Here is a 20,833-nt window from a genome sequence, read left to right as displayed (position 1 = left end):
GACAGTGAGTTACCACGGTGGAACGGGCTTGCAGGTGTTGAGATTGCCTTTCTTAGGACGTACATTGGTCTTGAATCGCACCATATCAGGGCTGTTTTCTGCCCTGTTCCTTTGCCCTCCTGCTACACACACTGTGTTTATTGGTGAGTCTTTAAACTTGAAGAGCTTTCCGTGTCTAAAACCTTACTGTGGTTTTAGACCCGGAGACGGTGGACTCGTTCCATGTTCCTCTCGGTTGGGATTGCACCTGAGACCCCGGGGCCTGTGCGTGGGGGTGCCGCAGAGCTCATGCCGGCGGGTCACATCGGAGGTCCCCTGTTGCCGGAAGCTTCTCGCTGGGAAGGAAAGTTACAGGAGACTGCCGAGGGAGAGGTTCTCTTCCTTCCGCCCTGGCTGCCCCGACGCGGTCCGTCGCGGTCCACCCTGGCCACCGTGAAGGGAACACCAGCCCCCGGGGCCTTAGAGACGGTGCAAGCTCGTCTCCCGCAGTCGTGGAGCTGGGAGCGTGGGGTTGGGTGGCTCTGGCGGGGGCCCTCCGCCATGGCGGCCGCCCGTGTCCTCACGCCATGGAGCGGACGCCCGTGGGACCTCGCCTTCCTGGTCCCTGCCCCACAGCCCCGCCTCCTTGTGCGGTCATGCAGGGAGTGGGGCGTGGGGATCAACATCCGCATTTTGAGGGAACACGGGGACCCGGTCTGCGACAGGGTCTGATGAGAAGACAAGCAGAGGAGTAGACTGGTGGGCAGCTCAGCTCGTAGATGTTTGCGCTGTAAGAGGAGGAACGTCGGGGAGACCAGGGACTGGTGTGTCCCCATGTGGGGGCCCTTCTGCTGTCACAGCCCGGTCCCGAGTCCTCTTGGGTGGCGTGACGGTCATGACTTCGGGGGCGGGATGTGGGCTCCCGCACCTTCCGGGAGCCGTCCCCATCCCAGTGGGTCCAGAAGGACAGTCACCAGTCAGTGTCAGAACTGAAGTGATTGAAGGACAGATGCTAAGAAAGGAGGCAGAGCACAGGACCAGGAAGGCGCCACCCTCTCTGTGGAGTTGCCTTTGCTTTCATTTTCCCTTAGGAACCCGAGGACAGCGGCACCCGTTTGTTCCTTCCGCTGCCTTGACTGTCCCCGTCTTTAATGATGGATAAATGTGTTAATTAACGGATACTTTCCGTGTTGGCTTAGGGTCATTATACCATTTCTTGTAGCTCCTTAGTAAAGTGTGTGTGTTTTGCAGTTAATTTCAAATTGTTCATCTTGGATTCTCATATTTTTTTCCTTACTAAAATGAATGCGTAGCCTTCATTTTCATGAAGCCCTTGGAGATAATGTTTCCTAAAACTGGAAGTTCTTACTAGAACTGCTGGAGAAGGAGGAGGCGCGAATTAAACAGCCTCCTGGCTTAATTTCATCGTCCTGTTCACTCCCTGACCGGTGGTGCCAACGTTGTTAATTTGCAGATTATATGCTCTGTCCCACAGTGTTAGGGTAAATTCACCCTTTAACGTCTTGATTTAAAATATGTGTGTAATAATCCTCCTTTCCTTCCTTCCGTTCTCCCTAGCAATTCTTCTTCCCCAAATCATCAGGGAGATGGAGTTTCACAGCCCTCTAGTGAAGTAAGTATCTTTGTCCTGAAACCGTCAGAGGCTGTAAGGGTCCTGCGTTTTTAAGGCTCTTCCAGGGCCGCGAGTCATTGTTCGGGTCTCTGGGTAGTCAGACCTGTGCTCCTCTTGGGTCTTCTTGGACTTTAAACTTGCAGGGTTTCTGTGTTTTGTTTAAATGTTCTTCACAACATGCCAGGGACTTGGATTATTTTTTATTAAGTTTGAATTGTTTTTTCTGTTTATGTTCGTTTTCTTTGTTAATAGCAACTTCAGCCTTCAGCCACGATCCAGGAAACACAACAATGGCTGCTCAAAAACAGATTCTCTTCTTACACAAGACTGTTTTCCAATTTTTCAGGTATGTTTTGTGCGCGTGTGTGTACATGAGTGTTTTGTACTTGTTTCTGGACTTTCATTAACCTTAATTTTTAAGAAAAAATGTGAAGTAATTCTGGATTCATAGTAAGTTGTCAACACGTACTGGGAAGTCCCGCGTCCCTGTCACCTGGCCTTGCCCAGTGGTAACACCCTGCATACCTCTTGTAGTGGGAAACTGACTTCGGTACAGTCCGTGGCTTCACCAGTCTTACGTGCCTGCCTTTTGGTACAGGTGTATATGGTTCTGTGCATTGCTTTTCATTTTATTAAATCTATTAAATTTATTTTGAAATAATTTTTGCTTTACAGTAAGTTGCAAAGATCGTACAGAGATGTTCTGTATGCCCTTCGCTAGGTTTCTCACATAATTTTAGTACGACGTCAAAACCAGGAAATTGGCGTGGGCGTAATGAGTCTGTATGGTTCTGTGTCATCTTATCACAAGCGTGCGTTCGTATAACCACTACCGAAGTTAGGATACAGAGTTACACCAGCCCCACGAGGATTCCCTTCGTGCTACCGCACCCCTCACCCACCGTGCCTACTCTGGCAATCCTTAATCTGTTTTCTGTCTCTTGGATTTTGTCATTTCGAGAATGTTGTGATGTAGGTGGAATCACACTGTATGTGACCTTTGTGGTTGGCGTCCCCGCCCCGCCCCTCAGCGTAATGCCCTTGAGTCCCTCCGAGTGGGTGTATCGATAGTTTATTCCTCTTTCTGGCTGTGCAGTAGTATGAGATGTGAATCTACTCGGGTATGGTTTTTGTACACTTAAGTGTCTTCTTGCAGAGCGAGCTACGCAGACGGGCTCTTAGAAGGGGCCAAGCGGGGCTTTCTCCAGGCGGTGCAGCAGGAAGCCTGTTTCAGAGGGACACTGATAGATGCGCCACACGGGGCGGGACCAGCACTTCCCCGGCGTCGGTGGCCCTGGGACCCTGTGCCTAACGACCATACCCTGGCTAAACGCCCCGGGAATCCCCGGGCCGCGGTACCCTTGTGGTGACTCTGCCTCGCCCGCAGGGCCGTGGGGCCACGGCGTGAGCCTTTGGAGAGGACAGGCCTGTGCGTGCGCCCACCTGGCCCAGGGGAGAGCTTGATTTCACAAAGACGGGTTCTGTTCTGTCAGCCCCTTGCCGCATGCCGTGCACGATCAGTCATTCCCGTGTAGCTCCTTGTCTCTTTAAAATGAAACTACCGGATGAAAGTCTTGCTGGCTGGTAGCCACATTTTTGTATGACTGTACCTTTTATCTGTGAGAAATTGGAAATTTAAAAGTGTTAGCGTGTGTGGGGAAGATGCGTCTGGAACCCTCGTGGGAAGACACACGAAGAGCGAAGCACATACCGCAAGCCCTGGCAGCAGGAACCCCGGGAGGGCCTTAGTTTCTGTTTGGAGAGTCTTGAGCTCTTTTCACCGTGAGTGGCGCTCACGCGGCTCGGCCGCCCGCTGTTCCTTGCCCTGGAGCTTCCTGGCCGTAGGCCGGGGAGGAGGGTGAGGCCACCGGCTCTGAGCCCCGGGGCATTCACCTCCGGAAAAGGCCGTGCACGCGAGCGTCCGTCCTGTTCCGTGTGCACGTCCAGGAGATGCACGCACAGCGTCTCTGGGCACGGCTGTGGGCCCCGGAGAGATCGGGAAGCCGCCAGTGTGTCTTCGCTCCGTCCGGCGACGCCACCGGGGCTCGCGCCTCACGGAGCCGGGCTTCTCTGGTCTTTTATAAGCCGGAGAGTTGCCAGGCTTTCGTGTTCAAATAGAAAAGGCAACTCCGTTATCTTGTGTCATACCTAAGTGGATCTTTTTTACAGGGAAGTCATGCCTTGATCCCAGAGGGCATTTCAGTTCCACCAATAAACTAAATCTCGAGTGTTAATAGCGGGCGGGTGGGGGGAGCAAGATCATGGACACATTCAGACACACAGGGTAGAGGACGATGAAGCTCCACGTAACCGTCCCGGCCTTCGGTCAGTCTTGCTCTCTACCACTCCCTCTCCCCTTTTGTGTCCTATGTTAAAGCAGATCTCGGATACCGTGACACTTACGCTCACCAGTGATTTATGGGGGAGTTCTTAGTTCTTAAGGTATAACGTGCAGTTCTGTGCCATGCTTCGTGTTAAGACCGGCTGCGGCGACAGGCTGCAGGGGGCCTGACTTTACAGTGCGTGTTGCGATACGAAGAGGCCGAGTCCTTGCTCTGCTGCCATCTCGAGTGACTGGGTGGGTCCCCAAAACTTGAGACTTCCATTTCCTCTTCTTGTCAAATAAAACGTTATTGTTGTGATCTCAAGGTTAATTATCTGGGGTCAGAATCCTGTTTATCCACACAACTGCCAGATAGCCAAAACAAGGCGGGCAGTGAAGTCACGTACTAGGACCAGACAGCCCTGGAAGGCCCCGCTCACCGATCCGATTCACCTGCCTCTGGGCCTCTGGACTCCTCCTTTTTTTTTTTTTTTTTTTTGTTTTTGTTTTTGTTTATTTTTGAGGAAGAGAGACCGCGTGCGAGCATGAGTGAGGTTGGGGCAGAGAGGGAGACACAGAATCCGAAGCAGGCAGGCTCCGAGCTGTCAGCGCAGAGCCTGGCTGGGGCGGGGCTTGAACTCACAGACTGTGAGATCATGACCCGAGCCCAGGTCGGATGCTTAACCGACTGAGCCACCCAGGCATCCCAGCTGGGCTCCTGGAACACGGAAGCGTTTGTTTTAGGCTCTCTGGGACAGGGACTGTGTATGCTCACTCTTGTGTTTGTGTAGTTTGCGTGTGCGGGTATATGGAGGCCACGATGCGATGGTTTTGAGGGGGGGTTCACTGTGTTGAAGCCAGGTGCTCCAAGCGGCCAGTCCTGCTTGTTTTTTCCGCGTCTCTGAGAAGAATCTCTCTTTTTGCTGTTCTCCAGGTGCCGACTTACTAAAACTGACAAAGGAGGATTTAGTACAAATTTGTGGTGCAGCCGATGGCATTCGGCTCTATAATTCACTCAAGTCAAGGTAAAGTACTGTGTTTAAAAGGAACGGTTTGCTTGAAGTCAAGACGTACCCTTCTTTGTGGGGAATTCGGGCAGAACGTGTTCCCGTGGCAGGTTGGCGCGTGCCTGTGTGCTGCGGGGCCTGGGCCCCATCGTGCTCGCAAGAAGACCGTTTTGTGTGCACCCCCAGGGTGGGCCCAGATACGAGGCAGGCACTGGCGGGGGCGGAGTAGACTGTCAGACGGTAGGAATGCACACGGGCGGAACTGAGTTCTTGAAGACCGCTGGGTTCGTCTCCAAGAACACAGACTTCTCGTTTAGGTGAGCGGTACAGAATCCGTGGTTTTCCAAGGTCAGGTGACTACTACTGAACACTTGCTAGAACGTAAACTCGTAATTGTGAATGAGAACGATGGAATTGTAAATTGTTCTGGCTCTTAAGGCCCATTTACTGTCGTTGCTGTTTCTAGACTTGTGGTACGAGAATTCCATTGAAGTGGAATCTTATGATTTGAAATTGCCGAGTTAATCTTGAAACTTAAATTTACCGGCATCTGACAGACCATGTCGATGGTTTAGAGTCTGGATCATGAGATTAGACCACCTGTGATAGTTGGTGTGAGGGGTGCGTTTTTACCTTTTTCTTCGTGAATTCTTTCGTGTAATGAAATAATGCTGAAAAGCCCTCCTAAGGAGATAGAGCTTAGACTCCGGTGGTCATTTGTCCCTGCTGTGGGCGGCCTTGCCCCTGGGCTCTGGGCTGACGAGTGGCCTCTTCTGGTTGCAGGTCGGTGAGGCCCCGCTTGACCATCTATGTCTGCCAGGAGCAGCCGAGCGGCTCCCCGCTGCAGGGGCAGCAGCTGGCGGGCGGCGGAGGCGAGGGCAGCGGCGGGACACCCTACGGTGGGTACCGATGGGCACTGGTGGGCACTGAGGGCGTCGTGCCTTCCCGTCCCTCCCTCTCCGACACTGCGGTGGGAGCAGGAGGGCCCCGAGCGGGGCCGTGACCCTGGTCCCGGCGAGACTGCCCAGCCGCTCGGAGTCCCGACAGCAGGGAGAGGCGGCAGTGTGGGGCCCGGCCTGGGGGGGGGGGGGGGGGGGGGGGCGGGAGGCCACCACCAGCCGCCCTTGTCGGCTGTTTCCGCCACACCTCCGTCTCCTCTGCGTGTGGCCCTTGGCGCCAGAAGTACCTAACAAGCGAGACCAGCCCGAGTGCTCTTTGGAGTTTTGCTGGCCTTTATTCCTCCCCGCATCTCACATTTACTGAAACGGTGAATATGACGGCAGCAGCTTGGTGAGAAAACAGGAAGGTTTCTCTTTTGTTTTTTCCCTCTGTTTTACTGACTGGCTTGGCGGGGGTTGGGGGGCGGAGCTTAAAATATCCCATGTGCAAAGATTCGCGTGTATAACAGTACTAAGCACGTGGACTTGTGTCGGGACTCCGACAGGCAGCTGGCCAGCGCTGGGTGGCTCCCTGTGCTTGTGACACTGTAAACACACTCGATGCCATTATGGGTGGGCTTCTCAGCCTAGAGCTTCCTTACTTGTGTAAGAGATCGCTGTAGAGCAGAGACGAATCTCGGCCCTTCTCTCCTCTTCTGTGTGTGGCCCTTAAAAGCAAACGCAGTTCTTTTAAAGGATGTGTTTTCTCATTTGTAAGGTTGGGTGTGTGGTAATACTTCCTCCTTCCCACATTCCAAATCAAGGGCAGCACACCCCAGACTTTCCGGAGAGAACTGTATTATGGCATCCACAGTGGCAGTCGTTTACCCGAATACTGGGTCGCGCTCTGAGAAACACCGTGTTTGAAAAATCCCAAGGAAAGCCTCACTCTTGTGAGCTTTTCCATTTTCCATTTGACTTTAAAGCTGTGAATTTTAAGACTAAAGAAAGAAAGTCTTTGTCTGACAGGATAAAATTCTAAGGAGCTCTCCGTGTATCATCGAGATTTTGTGTATCATTTACATACACAGAGTCAGGCCCGTCATACTTGGGAAAGTGTTTGTGGAGGAATGTGTGGAAACAGCGGCCATCTCAGCCCTTCATCAAGGGTTTTCTAAGTTTCCAGCAAACTTTCATAAGAGGCCAGGTAGTAAAGGTCTCCACTTTGTGGACCATGGGATCTCTTTCCCACCGGCTCTGCCACTGTGGCCCCAAACCCACCACAGACCGTATGTAGCGATGGATGGGGCCACACGGTGGTTTTGAAAAGAGCAAGTGAGGGCAGGGTTTGGCTCACACAGGCTGTAGTTCGGGGGCTCCGCTCTAGATCGGCTCTGTGCTTTCCTTAATTGTAGTTCCACATTCTAGGCTTTTCGTAATGTGTAATTAGCAGAGGTTTCCATTATTGTAAACACAAGAAAACCCCCTTGTTCTGGGAAGCCAAGTTCTAGCACTGCCTGGGGTCTGGGGCCGAGTGGGACCTACAGGGGCCGTGCTCACTGCAGAGGGATTGGGTGTTGTGCACGTGACAGCTGCTGTGGGGTTCCACGTGGCAGGGACACAGGACCCTGGGTGGCCCGTGGCTGTGACTCGGAAACAGCAGGAGCTTTCACCGTCCACGTCCCTAGCTGTTTGTGTGGGTCTTCTACGCGGTTATTGGTTTTAGGGGGACGGGGGGCAGCTTTTATTCCTTAGGGTAAACTCCCAGTAGTAGGATCACTGAGTCCAGAACAGTGACAGGGTTGGTTCTTCTTATATGTTGTTAGAAACACGTGGCGGTTTTGAAAACCGCTCTCTTCGGCTGTAATTTATATACCATAAAATCCTTCCATTGTAAGTAAACCATTTCAGGATATTTTTAGTAAATTTAGAGTTTTGCAGCCATTACCGCTATTGAGTTTGAGTCCCAACATTCCAAAAAGTCCCCTGTTCCCATTTGCAGTTAATTCCTGTAAGAAAAATGAAAACCTTAGATCCTCTCGTACAGTTTACAGTTAATGGTTATTACATTGTTTGTGCGGCATAGTTAATTTTTTAAAATTCTATACCTATTTTTAAGTAATCTCCACCCCCAATGTGGGGCTCAAACTCATGACCCTGAGATCAAGAGCCGTGCACCCTACCAGCTGAGCCAGCTAGGAGCCCCAGCACAGTTCCTACAGTATCAGATTTCAGCAGGTAGTAATGGGGGGGGAAAGAAATACTAGTTCCCATTTTTAATTTGTATATGTATGGTTTTTACTACTTTGAAAGGGTGATGATCTTCCTATGGATGAGGTGGAAAACAGATCAAAGATTACTGCTAAAATGCTGTTCTTCTTTTTTATTTCAGTTTATCATGCGATCTACTTGGAAGAAATGGTTGCTTCAGAAGTTGCTCGAAAACTTGCATTGGTGTTTAATATTCCTTTCCACCAAATTAACCAGGTCTACAGACAGGGTCCCACCGGTATTCACATTCTTGTTAGCGACCAGGTAACTTGAACTTGCTTTTGCACACTTTCTCTGTCTCGTGGAAGAACTATGGGAAATCCTGCGGTCTCTTGTGCAAGTACTCCTGAGAATCAATTTCGGAGTTGGGATCAAATCTGTAAGAATTTATAACAAGAGTTTGGGTCTCCTGGTGACATAAGGACTACAGATCCAGGAGACCCGTGGCTCAGGCACCTCCACCCCTCACCCCTTAGACGTTCACCGGGGAACTTTGGGGTTAGCAGGGCTTTGGCCCGTTTTATGCAGGGAGGCGTTTGGATGTATCTTCCTTTTGTCCACTATTTGATGACTAATTTTTAAAAACATTAAGGTTATTGTGTCCCTGGTGTTCAGTGACAAGTAGGTGATAGAAGAGTGCTTACACCGGGACTTTCTCTTAAGAGTCATTATTCACAGGGCCCGGGGTGGGGGTGGGGGAGCTCCCAGGGGGTCAGATGAGCTGTTTCAATGTCTCAGGGGCTAGTCATGGGCAAGCGTCGTCAGCATGGGGTCCTGCCCAGTGCAGCAGGTGTAAACTCTGACTACCTCACACTGCCTTCGTGAAGGCATTTTTTTTTTTTTTTTTACCACTGAGTTCTGTGTGCAACGATACATAGATTCTGACATTTTCCTGTAGCTTCTAATTTTACTCTTTTCTAATCAGCTCAGAAAAGACAGTTGGATCTTAATCATTTATCTGCTTTATCCTTCTAGATGGTTCAGAACTTTCAAGATGAGAGTTGTTTTTTATTCTTCACAGTAAAAGGTACTTTGCATGAGTGCATGTGTCTCAAAATGCTGGAATCATGAAAGCGTGTGCCTGTAATCGGTTGTCCTCTTGTGTGGTTACTTTTGAAAATGCTGGTTTTAAGAGTTTTAAGAAGATTTATAAAAACGAATCAAGAGAATTTCCAGTGGTTGTAAGGGAAACTAGCAAATAAGGAAAAGGAGTCAGTCCTAGATTATTAGGGAAAAAAAACTTCAGCCACATTTTACCGAGCACCTTGTATCAGACAGCTTTTGGTGCTAGAAAGGTCTTGACCAAAGCAGACTCATGGAACTCCTAGCGGAAAGCAAACCAGAATTGGCCGACAGATGCGCATCATTACGAAATCTCGTAGGTGCCGTGACGGAGTGGGAAAGTAGGGGTGCTTGTGTTTTGGGAGGAGCTGGGTTGGGGAACATGGAGGAGCGGCTGGGCGAGGGGGTGTCGTGTCCATAATGCTGAGACTGAGCAGTGAGGGGAGCTGCCCGCCTGGGGAACCCCCCAAGGCGATGTGAGGGTGCGTGCGAACCTGAGAGAAGGCCACGCAGTGTGAGAGGCCCGTGAACCAGGTGGAGCCAGAGTGGGAGGTGTCGGTCGGGTGTGTAGGACCTGGGCACGGCGGATTTGGTTTGAAACGCATTGGGAAGTCGGTGAAGTTGTTTAAACAAAGGAGTATTTGTGTAAATGCAGTTTGGTTTTTCTTCCACTCTTGCATCTCTGGAGACATGAGAATGGGGCGAAGCTGGAGGCAGGAGAGGTCACCTGAGTCTGACACATTTATGGGCAGGGCCCTGCTGGGCTCTACACTGGGGGAGGGGCAGTTGTGGCTCCTGTAAGAGCCGCTGGGCAGACAGACTGTGGTCCCAGGAGAGAGGCAGGAGTGACTGCAGGGAAGCGGTTAAGAGTCCCGTTTTAGGTGTGCCGGGAAGGTCAACTTGGCAGTGATTTGTCCCCGTCTGGGGCTGGCGGGAGAGGCTTGGACTTGAGATGTAATTTGGAAGCCTTCGGCACATCAGCAGTGGCTGCAAGCTGTGGAAAGGATTGCGGTCATTTAGGGAAAGGATATGGAAGGAGGGCCCGGAGGGGGCTCAGGTGAGTTCCACCTGGGGGGTTAAAGGAGGGGATTTTTGGTTTGTTTGTTTTTTTAATGTTTGTTTATCTTTGAGAGAGACAGACAGAGTGTGAGCAGGGGAGGGGCAGAGAGAGAAGGAGACACAGAATCGGAAGCGGGCTCCAGTCCCCGAGCTGTCAGCACAGAGGCCGACGCGGGGCTCGCACTCACCAGGCATGAGATCATGACCTGAGCTGAAGTCAGATGCTCAACCCGCTGAGCCACCCAGACGCCCAGGAGGGGATTTCTAAATGCAAAATGATAGTATGTGAAGAAGAGACTTTTAAAATAAGTCTGGTGGGTTAAGATCTAAACCCAGCCTTAGCTGTATCCCAGAGAGCCGAGATTTCCTGTGTCCCCCTTTCCTGGAAGTCACTCCTGCAGGGACAGTCCACACCAGCACCGAAGGGGTGACTTCGCCTGTGCTGGTGCCTTGCGTTTGCCGTCAGCCACCGCCAGGGTAGCCTGAACCAGGCCGGCTCGCTCCATCGTTCACTGTCCCGGCACCTCGGGCCGCTGCTCCCGCGCTCGGCTCTCGCAGGGAAAGCTGTGCGGCGTTTCCCCTGCGGAGCTCAAATCGTCTACGACAGGAAAGCCGTAGTCCAGTTGTATGTTTGGGTCTCACGACGGCCATGGCTGTCGCTCGTGTCAGACGTGACGGGCCGTCCCCTCCAGTCTCACCCTGTTTCTCAGACTTTCGTCCCCACGAGAAAGTTTCTTTCGTTCCTTGATGAATGCCTGTACCGCTTCTTGCTGTTTCCTAAGACACACTAGGCCATCAGACAAAAGTAGCGATATTTTCAGAATGTTTCAGACAGGCCTCTGAGGAGCTAAGAAATTATTTCCAGAAAAGATGGGACGGAGGCCCTCGGTCTGTGTGGGTTGTGTGGAGTGGCCGTTCTCCGGCCCGGCCCGGTGTCGTCACCTGCTCTGCCGCCAGCCCCCGCCCCCTTGCTTCCGTCACTTTGGCTCCTGGTCTGGATCCCCCAAGCACCCCAGAGCTGCCCAGCGGCATGGGCACAGGGCGCCGACGGGCATATGGGCCGGATGTTAAAAAGCAAAATCAAAGGGAAGGTGTCCGTGTTTTTCTCCAGAAATACTGGGAAGGGAGGGTGTAGCTTTCTAGGAGTTTCGGTTTAATAGTCTGGATTCTCCTAGGCCTGGCGAAAGGAGTTGTGTGTAACGTGCCTTTCCTCTTCCCACAGCAGAGAATGGTGACGGTATCCACATAGTTTTGAAGTGATGTCTTACTTAGTCTGAACTGTATTCAGTACCAAATAAAGTCACGCTTAAAAGTGTGTGAAGACTGAATCCAAGAAGTCTTGGGATTGGATTTTACCGTATGAAATGTTTCATATTGAAAACACAAGATGACCTTTCTAATGAGCTGTATGAGAGGCGAATCTCCTCACTGTCACTGCCATAGCCAAGCATCCTCGTGAGAGTGAGCACGTCGGGACGGCACGCGTGCAGCTCCGGGGGCCACGCGCAGGCCCGGCTGCCTGCGTCTCTGGCAGAGGCCAGTAGGTACAGTTCTAGAAGCAGCCTTTGCTGGCTCTTTACACTGTATGCGGTTTGGAAATGAATGTAAACACGTACCGTGGGCATTTACCTTTCTGTGCCAGTTCGGCTTTTATTGCCTGAACCTTATGCCGACCCGGGGCGGGGGTGGGGGACAGTGCCGTCGTGGAACCAGCACGGAGTCTGTCTGCAGAGCCACGTGCTGACGCCGTGATTGGTGGTCAGGTAAGAGTCTTGGCACCTTCTCGGAAGAAATCACGTAAGGGTGTGTGTGACGGGATCATGCCAGATCGGGGAAGACCCGAGCCAGGAAGGCGGGTGTGAAGCAAACTGCGTTATCAAGAGTACCTTGGTGAGAGGATCAGTGTAAATCCTAATAGGTACAAAGACTTTTGTGTTTCTGCTTCGTCACAGATTTCTCGAAAAACCTTTTTGCTTCCGCTTCCATCTTTAGCATTTTGTTTCTGGTTTTTATTTTTGAAGCCCCCATGCCTTTTAAACTCATGTGGCGTTCCTCCCTTTCCCTGTTTCCGACCACCCCGTCCCTCCTTGCTCTGAACCGTCCTGTCCTTAAGTGTTTTTAAAGCCCTACCCCAGACCGTGGAACCAGGTGCCCCGGGGAGGGGGAAGACTATGGTAGTTTTCTGACTTGCCGTTGAGGGGTCTTTGTTATCAATGAGTTGAAATTATCGCGGCAAAGCAGATGTCATAAATGAAACACTAAATTGTGCCGTAAAAATTGCCCACGCTTCTGAGATATTGAGCTCTAGTACAATCATGGTAAACGTTCTGGTGATTATTTGAGAGGCTTTTTGCCACGCCACATGATGGCCTCTTTTTCTTAAGAAGGGTGCGTCTTCCACAAAACCAAACGCTTGTCTCTCAAAGGGAGTCCACGGCTTCTGCGATTTTCTCCTCGTTCTCGCTTCCCTCCCCACACGCACCAGCAGGCGCCTGTGAAACCTGTGGTGGAGCAGACCGTGTTTTTAAACTTCGGCTCCCCTTTAAGCTATAGCACCTCTGTCCACGTGCCCGGCTGTCTGGGTTCTGAACGTGTCGATTCTTATCTTTGTTCGGGCAGAAATAGGAGTAATTTGGACTCTGAAATCCCTCCCAGAAGACAGACCACTTCAGTGGGTAAAAAGCTTTGACGGTTTGTGTTTTATTCTTCAAGGGGATTAAGACGCACGGTCTCTAAATACTTTCATCTTTAGTTTGAAAATATCTGTAACTCTGTAGACCCTGAAGCGGGGGAACGTTCCTTTCTGTCATCTCCCTTTGCTTTTGTATGAACACATGTTTTCTGTACCAATCACTTGGGAAAGAAGTGAGCATATCTCTTGTTTTTAGAGTTCTGCTTGTCTATTTAGCATTCCTTTTTGAGTCTCAAGATATACGGAACAATAAATGTCATTTAATGCTGTGTGCTATTTCGAATTCCTCATCAGGTGTTAGAAATGGGGTTGAAAACACTTTAAAAGCTCATCGAACTTGCAATTCTACCAAGCAGCATTGAAAATTAGTCTGTCCCAGTGAAGCAGGTTAAATTATGGCACCAGCAAATTTGCTACTTTGGTTTTTTAATAGTAGGATGTATACATTTCAGTAAAATAAATGTTTTCCGATTGTTTTGCACACGCGTGTCTCATTTAAACCCTAGTTCCTGACCGTGTCCCCTCGAGTCCAGAATTGAGGGGTTCCGGGCATGTGCTGAGCACACCGAAGTCCAGATGTTACGAGAGGTGAGGCCCGTCGTGTGGTTTTCTCTTCGGTCTGTTTTCTCAAAGCTGATGCGGCAGATTTTTCCATCGACTGCTCCCCACACGGAGAGGAAGCGGACCCGGCCCGTGCCTCTGGGAAACCTCACCTGGGGTTCTCCTGAATGAGGTCACAGGTCACTGAGGAGGGAGGCCAGTAACCCCAGTGGGCTGTGCCCTGGCTCAAGAGAGCCCATGTATAGAAAGTCCTGGTCATGCGAATTTTTAAAATAGAGACTATAATCACTGACGCAAGTCTGTGTTCCCTGCTCTTTGTTTACTTAAATAGCTTCCTTCCACAGTCACGCCGCCAAAGTGGTATAAATGCATTTTTAAACAACTGCTGTGGTGTGTGCACACTTCCGGCCAGGGAATGCCAGAGGATGTGTCCTCGGGCGCTGAAGTCATCAGGACTCGAACGCTTATTCCGAGACCTTGTTAAAGTGACTTAAGGGGTCGCGTAGGTACCGCCTTCTCTCCCGCTGTACCCTAAATGCTCCTGACCGGTCCCTCTGACCGACTGCTGGTCTGGGGGAGACAAGTGCCCCGGCTTTGCTGTCCCACCGCAGCCTCCCATGAGCTCTGTGCTCTTCGTTGTGGGGAGCGGTCGCTAGGAAGGGTCATCAGCTGCCATGAACGCTGAAGTTTACAATGTGAGGGTGGTGACGGGTTTCTAGTCTTAATATCACACGTGTGGACAGCCCAGAGTGGAAAGTAGAGATCAGATTTTAAATAATATTAGGAAGGTCTGAGTTGGGAAAGTGGTTTTGCTCAGATTTGTCTGCCATAAGATTATAGCAATAAAACCCTCTGACTTAAGCATTGCTATGGTTTATTCATTTTTATATTATGAGTCTGAAAGGTGCCAACACTTTACTGATCTGAGTTTTAAGTGTGTACAATTTTTGAATAGTTCTGGTGTAACTTGATTTCTAAGATTTTAAAATAAACTTGGAAAAAATCACACCCGTTCTACATGCATCCATTCATTATTTTTAATTGATTATATTGTAGATAACTTAAGCCGTCATTCTGTTTCTTTAAGGTCCCCCAGGTCTTGCGAGAGATGGCGTGATTAGCTCTTCTCCTATAACGAAAACGCGCTCCGTGCCGCGGCACGGGCCACAGCCCCCGTCTGGTCGGGCAGCGACACGACCTCCGAGCCGTGTGTGTTTAGCTCTCGGTTCCCGAAAGTGTGTGTGACGAGCTGACAGAAGGGTGAAGACCCTGCCCCACCCAGTTCAGAGTCCTCATTTCTTTGGTGTCTCGTGGAAACCTGCTAACTTGCCTCCCACCCAAGGCTCTACATACAAAACTAGCAGGCATCGTGGATTTGCAGTACAGTCACTTTGAGAAAGCTGCTATTGAGTCTTCAAGTGGAAAAGTCCTGCCCGTCAAAATGGAATCAGTGTGAATTAAAGTAGGCCGCTGGCTTAAGTATCAGGTAGAAGATCAACAGCTTATTTCTTCTGCTCGATTTGTGCTAACACTGACGGTCGGTCTGAGGAACGCCGACAAAGCCAAGGGCGGGACTTCCTAAGAAGGCCCCCACCTCTCCCGTGTGGCCCAGCTACCCCGAGGCCGCTCTTGCCTCGTGCCACCAGACCCCGGGCTGTGACGTGATTGCCTCGTAGCAGAATAAAGGTGAAAACTCTCACCGGAGTCACTGCGGTCCCTACCGGAGTCTTTTACCTGAACGTGCCTTTCCCAATGGAGAACCAAGAGATCTGGGCGAAGGTGGGGCAGGTCGGGAAGACTTGGGTCTTCTCTGGAGGAAGGGACACCTCGCGCCTTGGGCTTGGCCGCTGCCGTCAGAGGATGACACAGCACCTGCACAGTCGCTGTCCGCTTCCTCCCACTGCTGTCGGGGGGGTGACGGGAGCAAAGTAGGCGTGGACTTTGACGTGAGGGAGCTGAGCCTGGAAGCAGAAAAGCCCGACCTGGAGTCATCGCTACCCGGGGGTTCTGAGGATTAGAGGCACATAGTTCAGAGAGAATTCCCGGTGCAGGCAAGAGCTGCTGCTGACGCACTGTCCCCCTAAGCCAGCACCTTCCAAAGAGCACAGAATACGTGCCCCGGTGTCGTCACCAGCCCTGGATGCAGACCGAGCACGGGCCTCACAGCTTTGGCACCTGGGGCAGCTCTGGGAGGGAGATGCAAAGCTCAGAGCGCATTCAAGAAAACAAGGTGAACTGCCCGGGGGGAGGGGAAGCCACACTCTCCTGAAGCCCTCTCATCTGGAAAGTAACCAGGACCCCGGCCTCCTTCCTGCCGGTAACGGCCGTAAGGCTCCTTCCTCAGGGTTCCGATCAGACTACGAGGAACCTCAAACCAACACCGTTCTGGAAAGTGGAAACTGCCAGGGTGAGGTCTACTATGGAAATTTTGGACAGGGAGACTCCTGTTCAGCCTGCCAGTCTGCACAATACGGGCTGAGGGTAAAACGTGGGGAGCGGACGTGGATTCTTGGCGCGTTCGCCGTTAGCTTCGAAAGCGCCAGGGGACGCGTGCCCCCCGCTTACCCGCATCCGCTTGATGCCCGCGCGGGTGACCTGCTGGCAGTCGTACAGCTCCAGGCGCTCCAGGCCGCGGCAGTTCTCCAGGTGCTCCAGGGCCACGTCGGTGATGAGGAGACAGTTGTCTAGTTCTAGGACCCGCAGCCTCTCGTGGCCGCAGGTGCTGTTGCTCAGGTGCAGGATCCCATCATCTGTGATGAGCTCACAGTGGGACAGACTCTGGAACAGGGAGGAAAGCGCGGATGTTCGCAAGACCCGAGGCCTAAAGCACGGAAGCTGGCCTGAGCAGGGCCTTGTGGATCAAACACAAAGCCTCGGGGTCCTCCGGCCATGGGTCTGCTGTTCTCTCATCTTTCCAACTGCAGGTGATCCAGTTAAAGATGACGTGAGAGGATCTTGACTCTCCTCCTCCCGTCAGCACCCTTGATTCTGGGGGTACGTAAAGGACAGCCTGATCGGACAAAAGAGCCCTAAAAGCTAGCTGAGTGACTCACACACTGAAAGAGGGCCCGTGTCACAGCGGGTGGGAGAAGCTGGGACACCGTCTCGCCGTAAGTCCCACCCCCAGTGCAGAGACCCACGGCTGGGAGAGAGCTCGAAACCCGGAGTTTCTCCCCGGGGAGCAAAGGGCTTGCACCCCACGTTGGGCATCCCAACTTTTAAAATCTGCGCCTGAGAGACAGGCCCCTAAAACACCTACTTTGAACACCAACAGGCTCACATCCACCAGGCCCACGAGGCTAGTGATTCCAGAAATGGCTCTTAAGGGGCTCACACACTTGGACTGCCCCGCCCCAGAGCCCAGCTTGGAAGTGGCCCATTGAGGGGCGCCTGGACTCTGTGTGGGAGCACTGGCCTGAGGCCCGGGCGTCTGGTCTGAGACACACTCGGGGCCTGCTGGGACGCTCTAGGCCCGGGGACTGGCGGCCACCGCCTTCGTGCGCTCCCTGTCTTGCTCCGACTGACAAAGGCTTAAAAAAAAAAAAAGACAAGGAATTCTAGGCTTTTTCCCCCCAATTTCTCTTTCTCGGTGGGCACCTACCTTCTCTACAGCCCCCCTCGGTCACTCAGCCAGTGGGCACCAACTTCTCCCTCTCCCTGTGCTGTGCTTCAGAACACCATTATCTGTCCGGAAGGAACTTCTGTGTGTCCAGTGCCTGGGTTTCCCACCTGGCACCCTGGTGTTCCGGCCGCCAGAGAACAACACCTCTGCGTCTCCTGGCTCTGGGGGCCAGCGGGGCTTCTGCTGGTGGGCCGCACGGGAAGAGACGGTAAATGGCCAACAGCCCCAGGGCACAGCACGAGACAACAGGCCCAGGAGTCCTGTCTACGAAAGAGGCCTCGTGGCTCACCCTCGCAGCGGCAGCCTGAGGGGCAGGCTTCCAACAAACCCATCTCAGGGCTGCCCGCCCTCCTCCCTGGGGACCTCGGGAGGCGCCCTCTTCTCCCCCCGCTGCCACACTCCAGAGCGCCGGGACCTCCTGGAGGAGAGCTTTTACATGCATCTGGTGTCCCGGTCTTTGGGGCCGGCCACTCGGGGATGCCCCTTGGTCACCTGGCCCTGCTGGCCAGAGGGGCTTACGTTCCTGGGTCCCACGGGACTTCGATCATCGGCTCTTCCCTGGCAGGCTACCGCCCCCAGGACGTTTCCCAGAAAGCAGACCGAAACGCACCCCCGCCCGACGATAAAGAGCCGTACGTGCTTGAGCTGCAGCTTAGTCCTGCAGGGTGGGCTTCGAGTTTGGCACGTGCCCAAGGCCTACCACGTGTTCTCAGGGAACCAGGCAGGTGCACGCCACCTCTGCGCGCGTGGTCCCCCCGCCTCACTACAGCGTGCCGGTATTTCCCACACAGGTGTTTATACGCTTGTGTGGAGTCCTGGTCTTTGCAACTGCCACCGAGAGGACACCTAGATCACCTGGCCCTGGTGGCCAGTGCAGTTCATGCTTGCAGTCCCGAGGAACTGTGTACAGTGCATATTTTTTAAGCTGCTGCCCGAGTATCTTCCAGTCAGCCTGAATCTAGGTGCTGAGCTTCTCCCTTTTGGGACACTGACCGATCTTGGCACCTCCTCAGCTACTGGGAACCACGAATAATAAAACAGGCTGTACAGACACAAAGGTTTGAGAGCCACCGATACTGAGGACCTGGTTGAACAAGAAGGTCCATCTTCTACAATGAGCTCACTCCTTCATGAAGAGGAGAGGCCTTTTTATCTAGGAACCTCAGGAAAAACACCTTACTAAAAGATAAGTGGGGTGCCTGGTTGACTGCCAGTTAAGCATCCGATTCCCGATCTTGGCTCGGGTCATGATCTCAAGGTTTCCTGAGTTTGAGCTCCAGATCGGGCTCTGGGCTGAGAGCATGGAGCCTGCCCGGGGTTCTCTCTCTCTCTCTGCCCCTCCTCCACTCGTGCCATCTCTATTTCTCTCTCTCAGAATAATAAACATTACAAAATTTAAGAAGAAGGGTAAGTAATGGTCATAAAGATGCTCACCATACCCTGGAGGAAAATGGATCAATACACAACTTCAACAAAATATAAGAAAACACCAAACGGGGTCATGGAGCTGAAGAATATAGTAACAGAAAAAAATCACTAGAGACTTCAAGAGCAGACTAGATAAATCAGAAGAATCAGTGAACCTGAAGACAGAGCGGTAGAACTCACCCAAACAGAACAACAGAAAGAAACACAGATGAAAAAAAGTGGGGAGAGCTTAAGGGATATGTGGGACAACATCAAGTGGATTAACATTCATGTCATAGGGCTCTCAGTAGGAGGACAGAGAGAAAGGAGAAAACTTATTTCAAGGAATGGTGGCTAAAAACCTCAACCTAGGGCAAAAAAACCCCCAGACATCCAGATCCAGGAAGTACAGAGTTCTAAAAATATGAACCCCAAGAGATGCACACCAAGACACATAATTAAAATGTCAAAAGTTAAAAAGAACCTTAAAATCAGCAAGATTCAAAACTTGTTATGCACGAAGGAGCCCCCATAAGACTAACAGCAGGTTTTTCAGCAGAAACTGCAGGACAGAAGGGAGTGGCGTGAAATTCAAAGTACTGAAAGAAAAAATACTTCCAACCAAGAATACTCTAACTACCAAAGTTATCATTCAGAATTGGAGATAAGAGTTTTCCAGACAAGCTAAGGCTAAAGGAGTTAATCATCTTACTAAACCAACTCACAAAAAATATTAAAAGGACTTTGTTAAGCTGAAAAGAAAGGGCACTAATTATTAACATGAGAAAGGCTAAATCTCACTGGTCAAGGTAAATATGGAGTAATGGTGTAGTTAGTTTGAAGGCTAAAAGACAAAAGTAGTAAAAAAAAAACAAAAAACAAACTACAAACAAGGGATACACAAGATAAAAAGATGTAAAATGTGACACTGAAAACAAAACAGGAAGAAGGGAGAGTAAAAATGTAGAATTTCAGAATGTATTCAAATATAAGATCATAAAATAGTTACAAATACAAGTTGTTGGGGCACCTGGGGTGGCTCAGTCCTCTGAGCGTCCGACTTTGGCTCAGGTCACGATCTCACAGCTCGTGGGTTCGAGCCCCGTGTCAGGCTCTGTGCCGACGGCTGGGAGCCGGGAGCCTGCTTCAGATTCTGTGTCTCCCTCTCGCTCTGCCCCTACCCCACTTGTGCTCTGTTTCTCTGTCTCAAAAATAAACAAACATAAAGCAAATATAAGTTGTTATATGTAACAACCTCATGGTGACCACAAAGCAAAAATCTGTGATACACAAAAGATAAAAGGATCTAAGTGTACCAATAAAGTCATCAAACCACAAAGGAAGAGAACAAAAGAAGAAAGGAACAAGAGGAACTACAAAACAGCTAGAAAACAATTACCATAATGGCAATAAATACATAACTATCAATAATTACTTTAAATGGACTAAATTCTTCAATCAAAAGATAGAGAGTACCTGAATGAATTAAAAAAAAAAAAAAAAAAAGACCCATCTATATGCTGCCTATAAGTGACTCTCTAAGTGTAAGGACACACACAGACTGAAAGTAAAGGGATGGAAAAAGATATCCCATGCAAATGAAAATCAAAAGAAAGTTGGAGGTAGCCATACATACATCAGACAAAATAACACTTTAAAACACCATAATAACAAAGAAGAGCATTACATAGTGATAAAGGGGTCAATCCAACAAGAGCATAAACATGGGTAAATATTTATGCACCTAATATAGGAGCACCTAAATATATAAAGCATGTATTAACAGATCTAAAGGAAGAAACAGCAATACGATAAGAGTAGAGGGCATTTATACCCCCGTTAAATCAACAGATAGACCATCCAGACAAAATCAGTAAGGAAATATCAGCCATACACAACATGTTAGAACAGATGGACTTACCAGATCTATACACAACATTCTATCCAAGCAGAACACACGTTCTTCTCAAGTGCACGTGGAACAATTCTCCAGAACAGATCACATGTTAGGACATGTAAGAAATCTTAATAAATCTTAAGAAGACTGAAACCATATCAAGCATTTTTTCCAACCATGATGGTATGAAAGTAGAAATCAATTATAAGAAGAAAAGTGGAAAATTTACAAATATATGGATCTGTAACATGTTACTGAACCACCAGTGGGTCAAAGAAGAAATCAAAAGAGAAGTTTTAAAAATGCCTGAGACAAGTGAAAATGGAAATGCAATATACCAAAATTTAGGGGATACAGCAAAAGCACTTCCAGGGCAACCACTTGTTGCAATAAAGGCCTACCTACCTCAAGGAATGAGCAAAGTCAAACCATCTAACTTAAC

At 50.5% G+C, this 20,833-nt stretch overlaps 2 protein-coding genes across 6 annotated transcripts in view; one reads left to right on the top strand and one right to left on the bottom strand.

The window, feature by feature from the left end:
• The window catches only part of UBP1 (upstream binding protein 1), a 51,007-nt gene extending 37,834 nt beyond the window's left edge, over window positions 1–13,173 (top strand). For both annotated transcript variants that reach the window (XM_019418576.2, XM_019418577.2), the window contains 7 exons: window positions 1,558–1,612; window positions 1,865–1,958; window positions 4,870–4,960; window positions 5,726–5,841; window positions 8,213–8,355; window positions 9,067–9,118; window positions 11,435–13,173. In XM_019418576.2, the coding sequence (XP_019274121.1) occupies window positions 1,558–1,612; window positions 1,865–1,958; window positions 4,870–4,960; window positions 5,726–5,841; window positions 8,213–8,355; window positions 9,067–9,118; window positions 11,435–11,472 (589 nt within the window). In that variant the 3' untranslated portion in view covers window positions 11,473–13,173. The remainder of the gene's footprint in view (window positions 1–1,557; window positions 1,613–1,864; window positions 1,959–4,869; window positions 4,961–5,725; window positions 5,842–8,212; window positions 8,356–9,066; window positions 9,119–11,434) is intronic.
• Window positions 1–20,833, bottom strand: part of FBXL2 (F-box and leucine rich repeat protein 2) — a 134,893-nt gene that overhangs the window by 8,343 nt on the left and 105,717 nt on the right. For 2 of the 4 annotated variants that reach the window (XM_053904082.1, XM_053904084.1), the window contains 2 exons: window positions 16,031–16,243; window positions 14,323–15,426 (listed from right to left, as the gene is read on the bottom strand). In XM_053904082.1, the coding sequence (XP_053760057.1) occupies window positions 15,319–15,426; window positions 16,031–16,243 (321 nt within the window). In that variant the 3' untranslated portion in view covers window positions 14,323–15,318. Of the gene's footprint in view, window positions 1–14,322; window positions 15,427–16,030; window positions 16,244–20,833 lie in introns of those variants that run through there. The other 2 variants (XR_008422656.1, XM_053904083.1) reach the window with 2 other exon arrangements.

This window comes from Panthera pardus, unplaced genomic scaffold (genome assembly GCF_024362965.1).
Source record: "Panthera pardus isolate Hobbes unplaced genomic scaffold, ASM2436296v1 HiC_scaffold_16, whole genome shotgun sequence".
NCBI lineage: Eukaryota > Metazoa > Chordata > Mammalia > Carnivora > Felidae > Panthera > Panthera pardus.
This window is presented reverse-complemented; position numbering and strand designations above follow the sequence as displayed.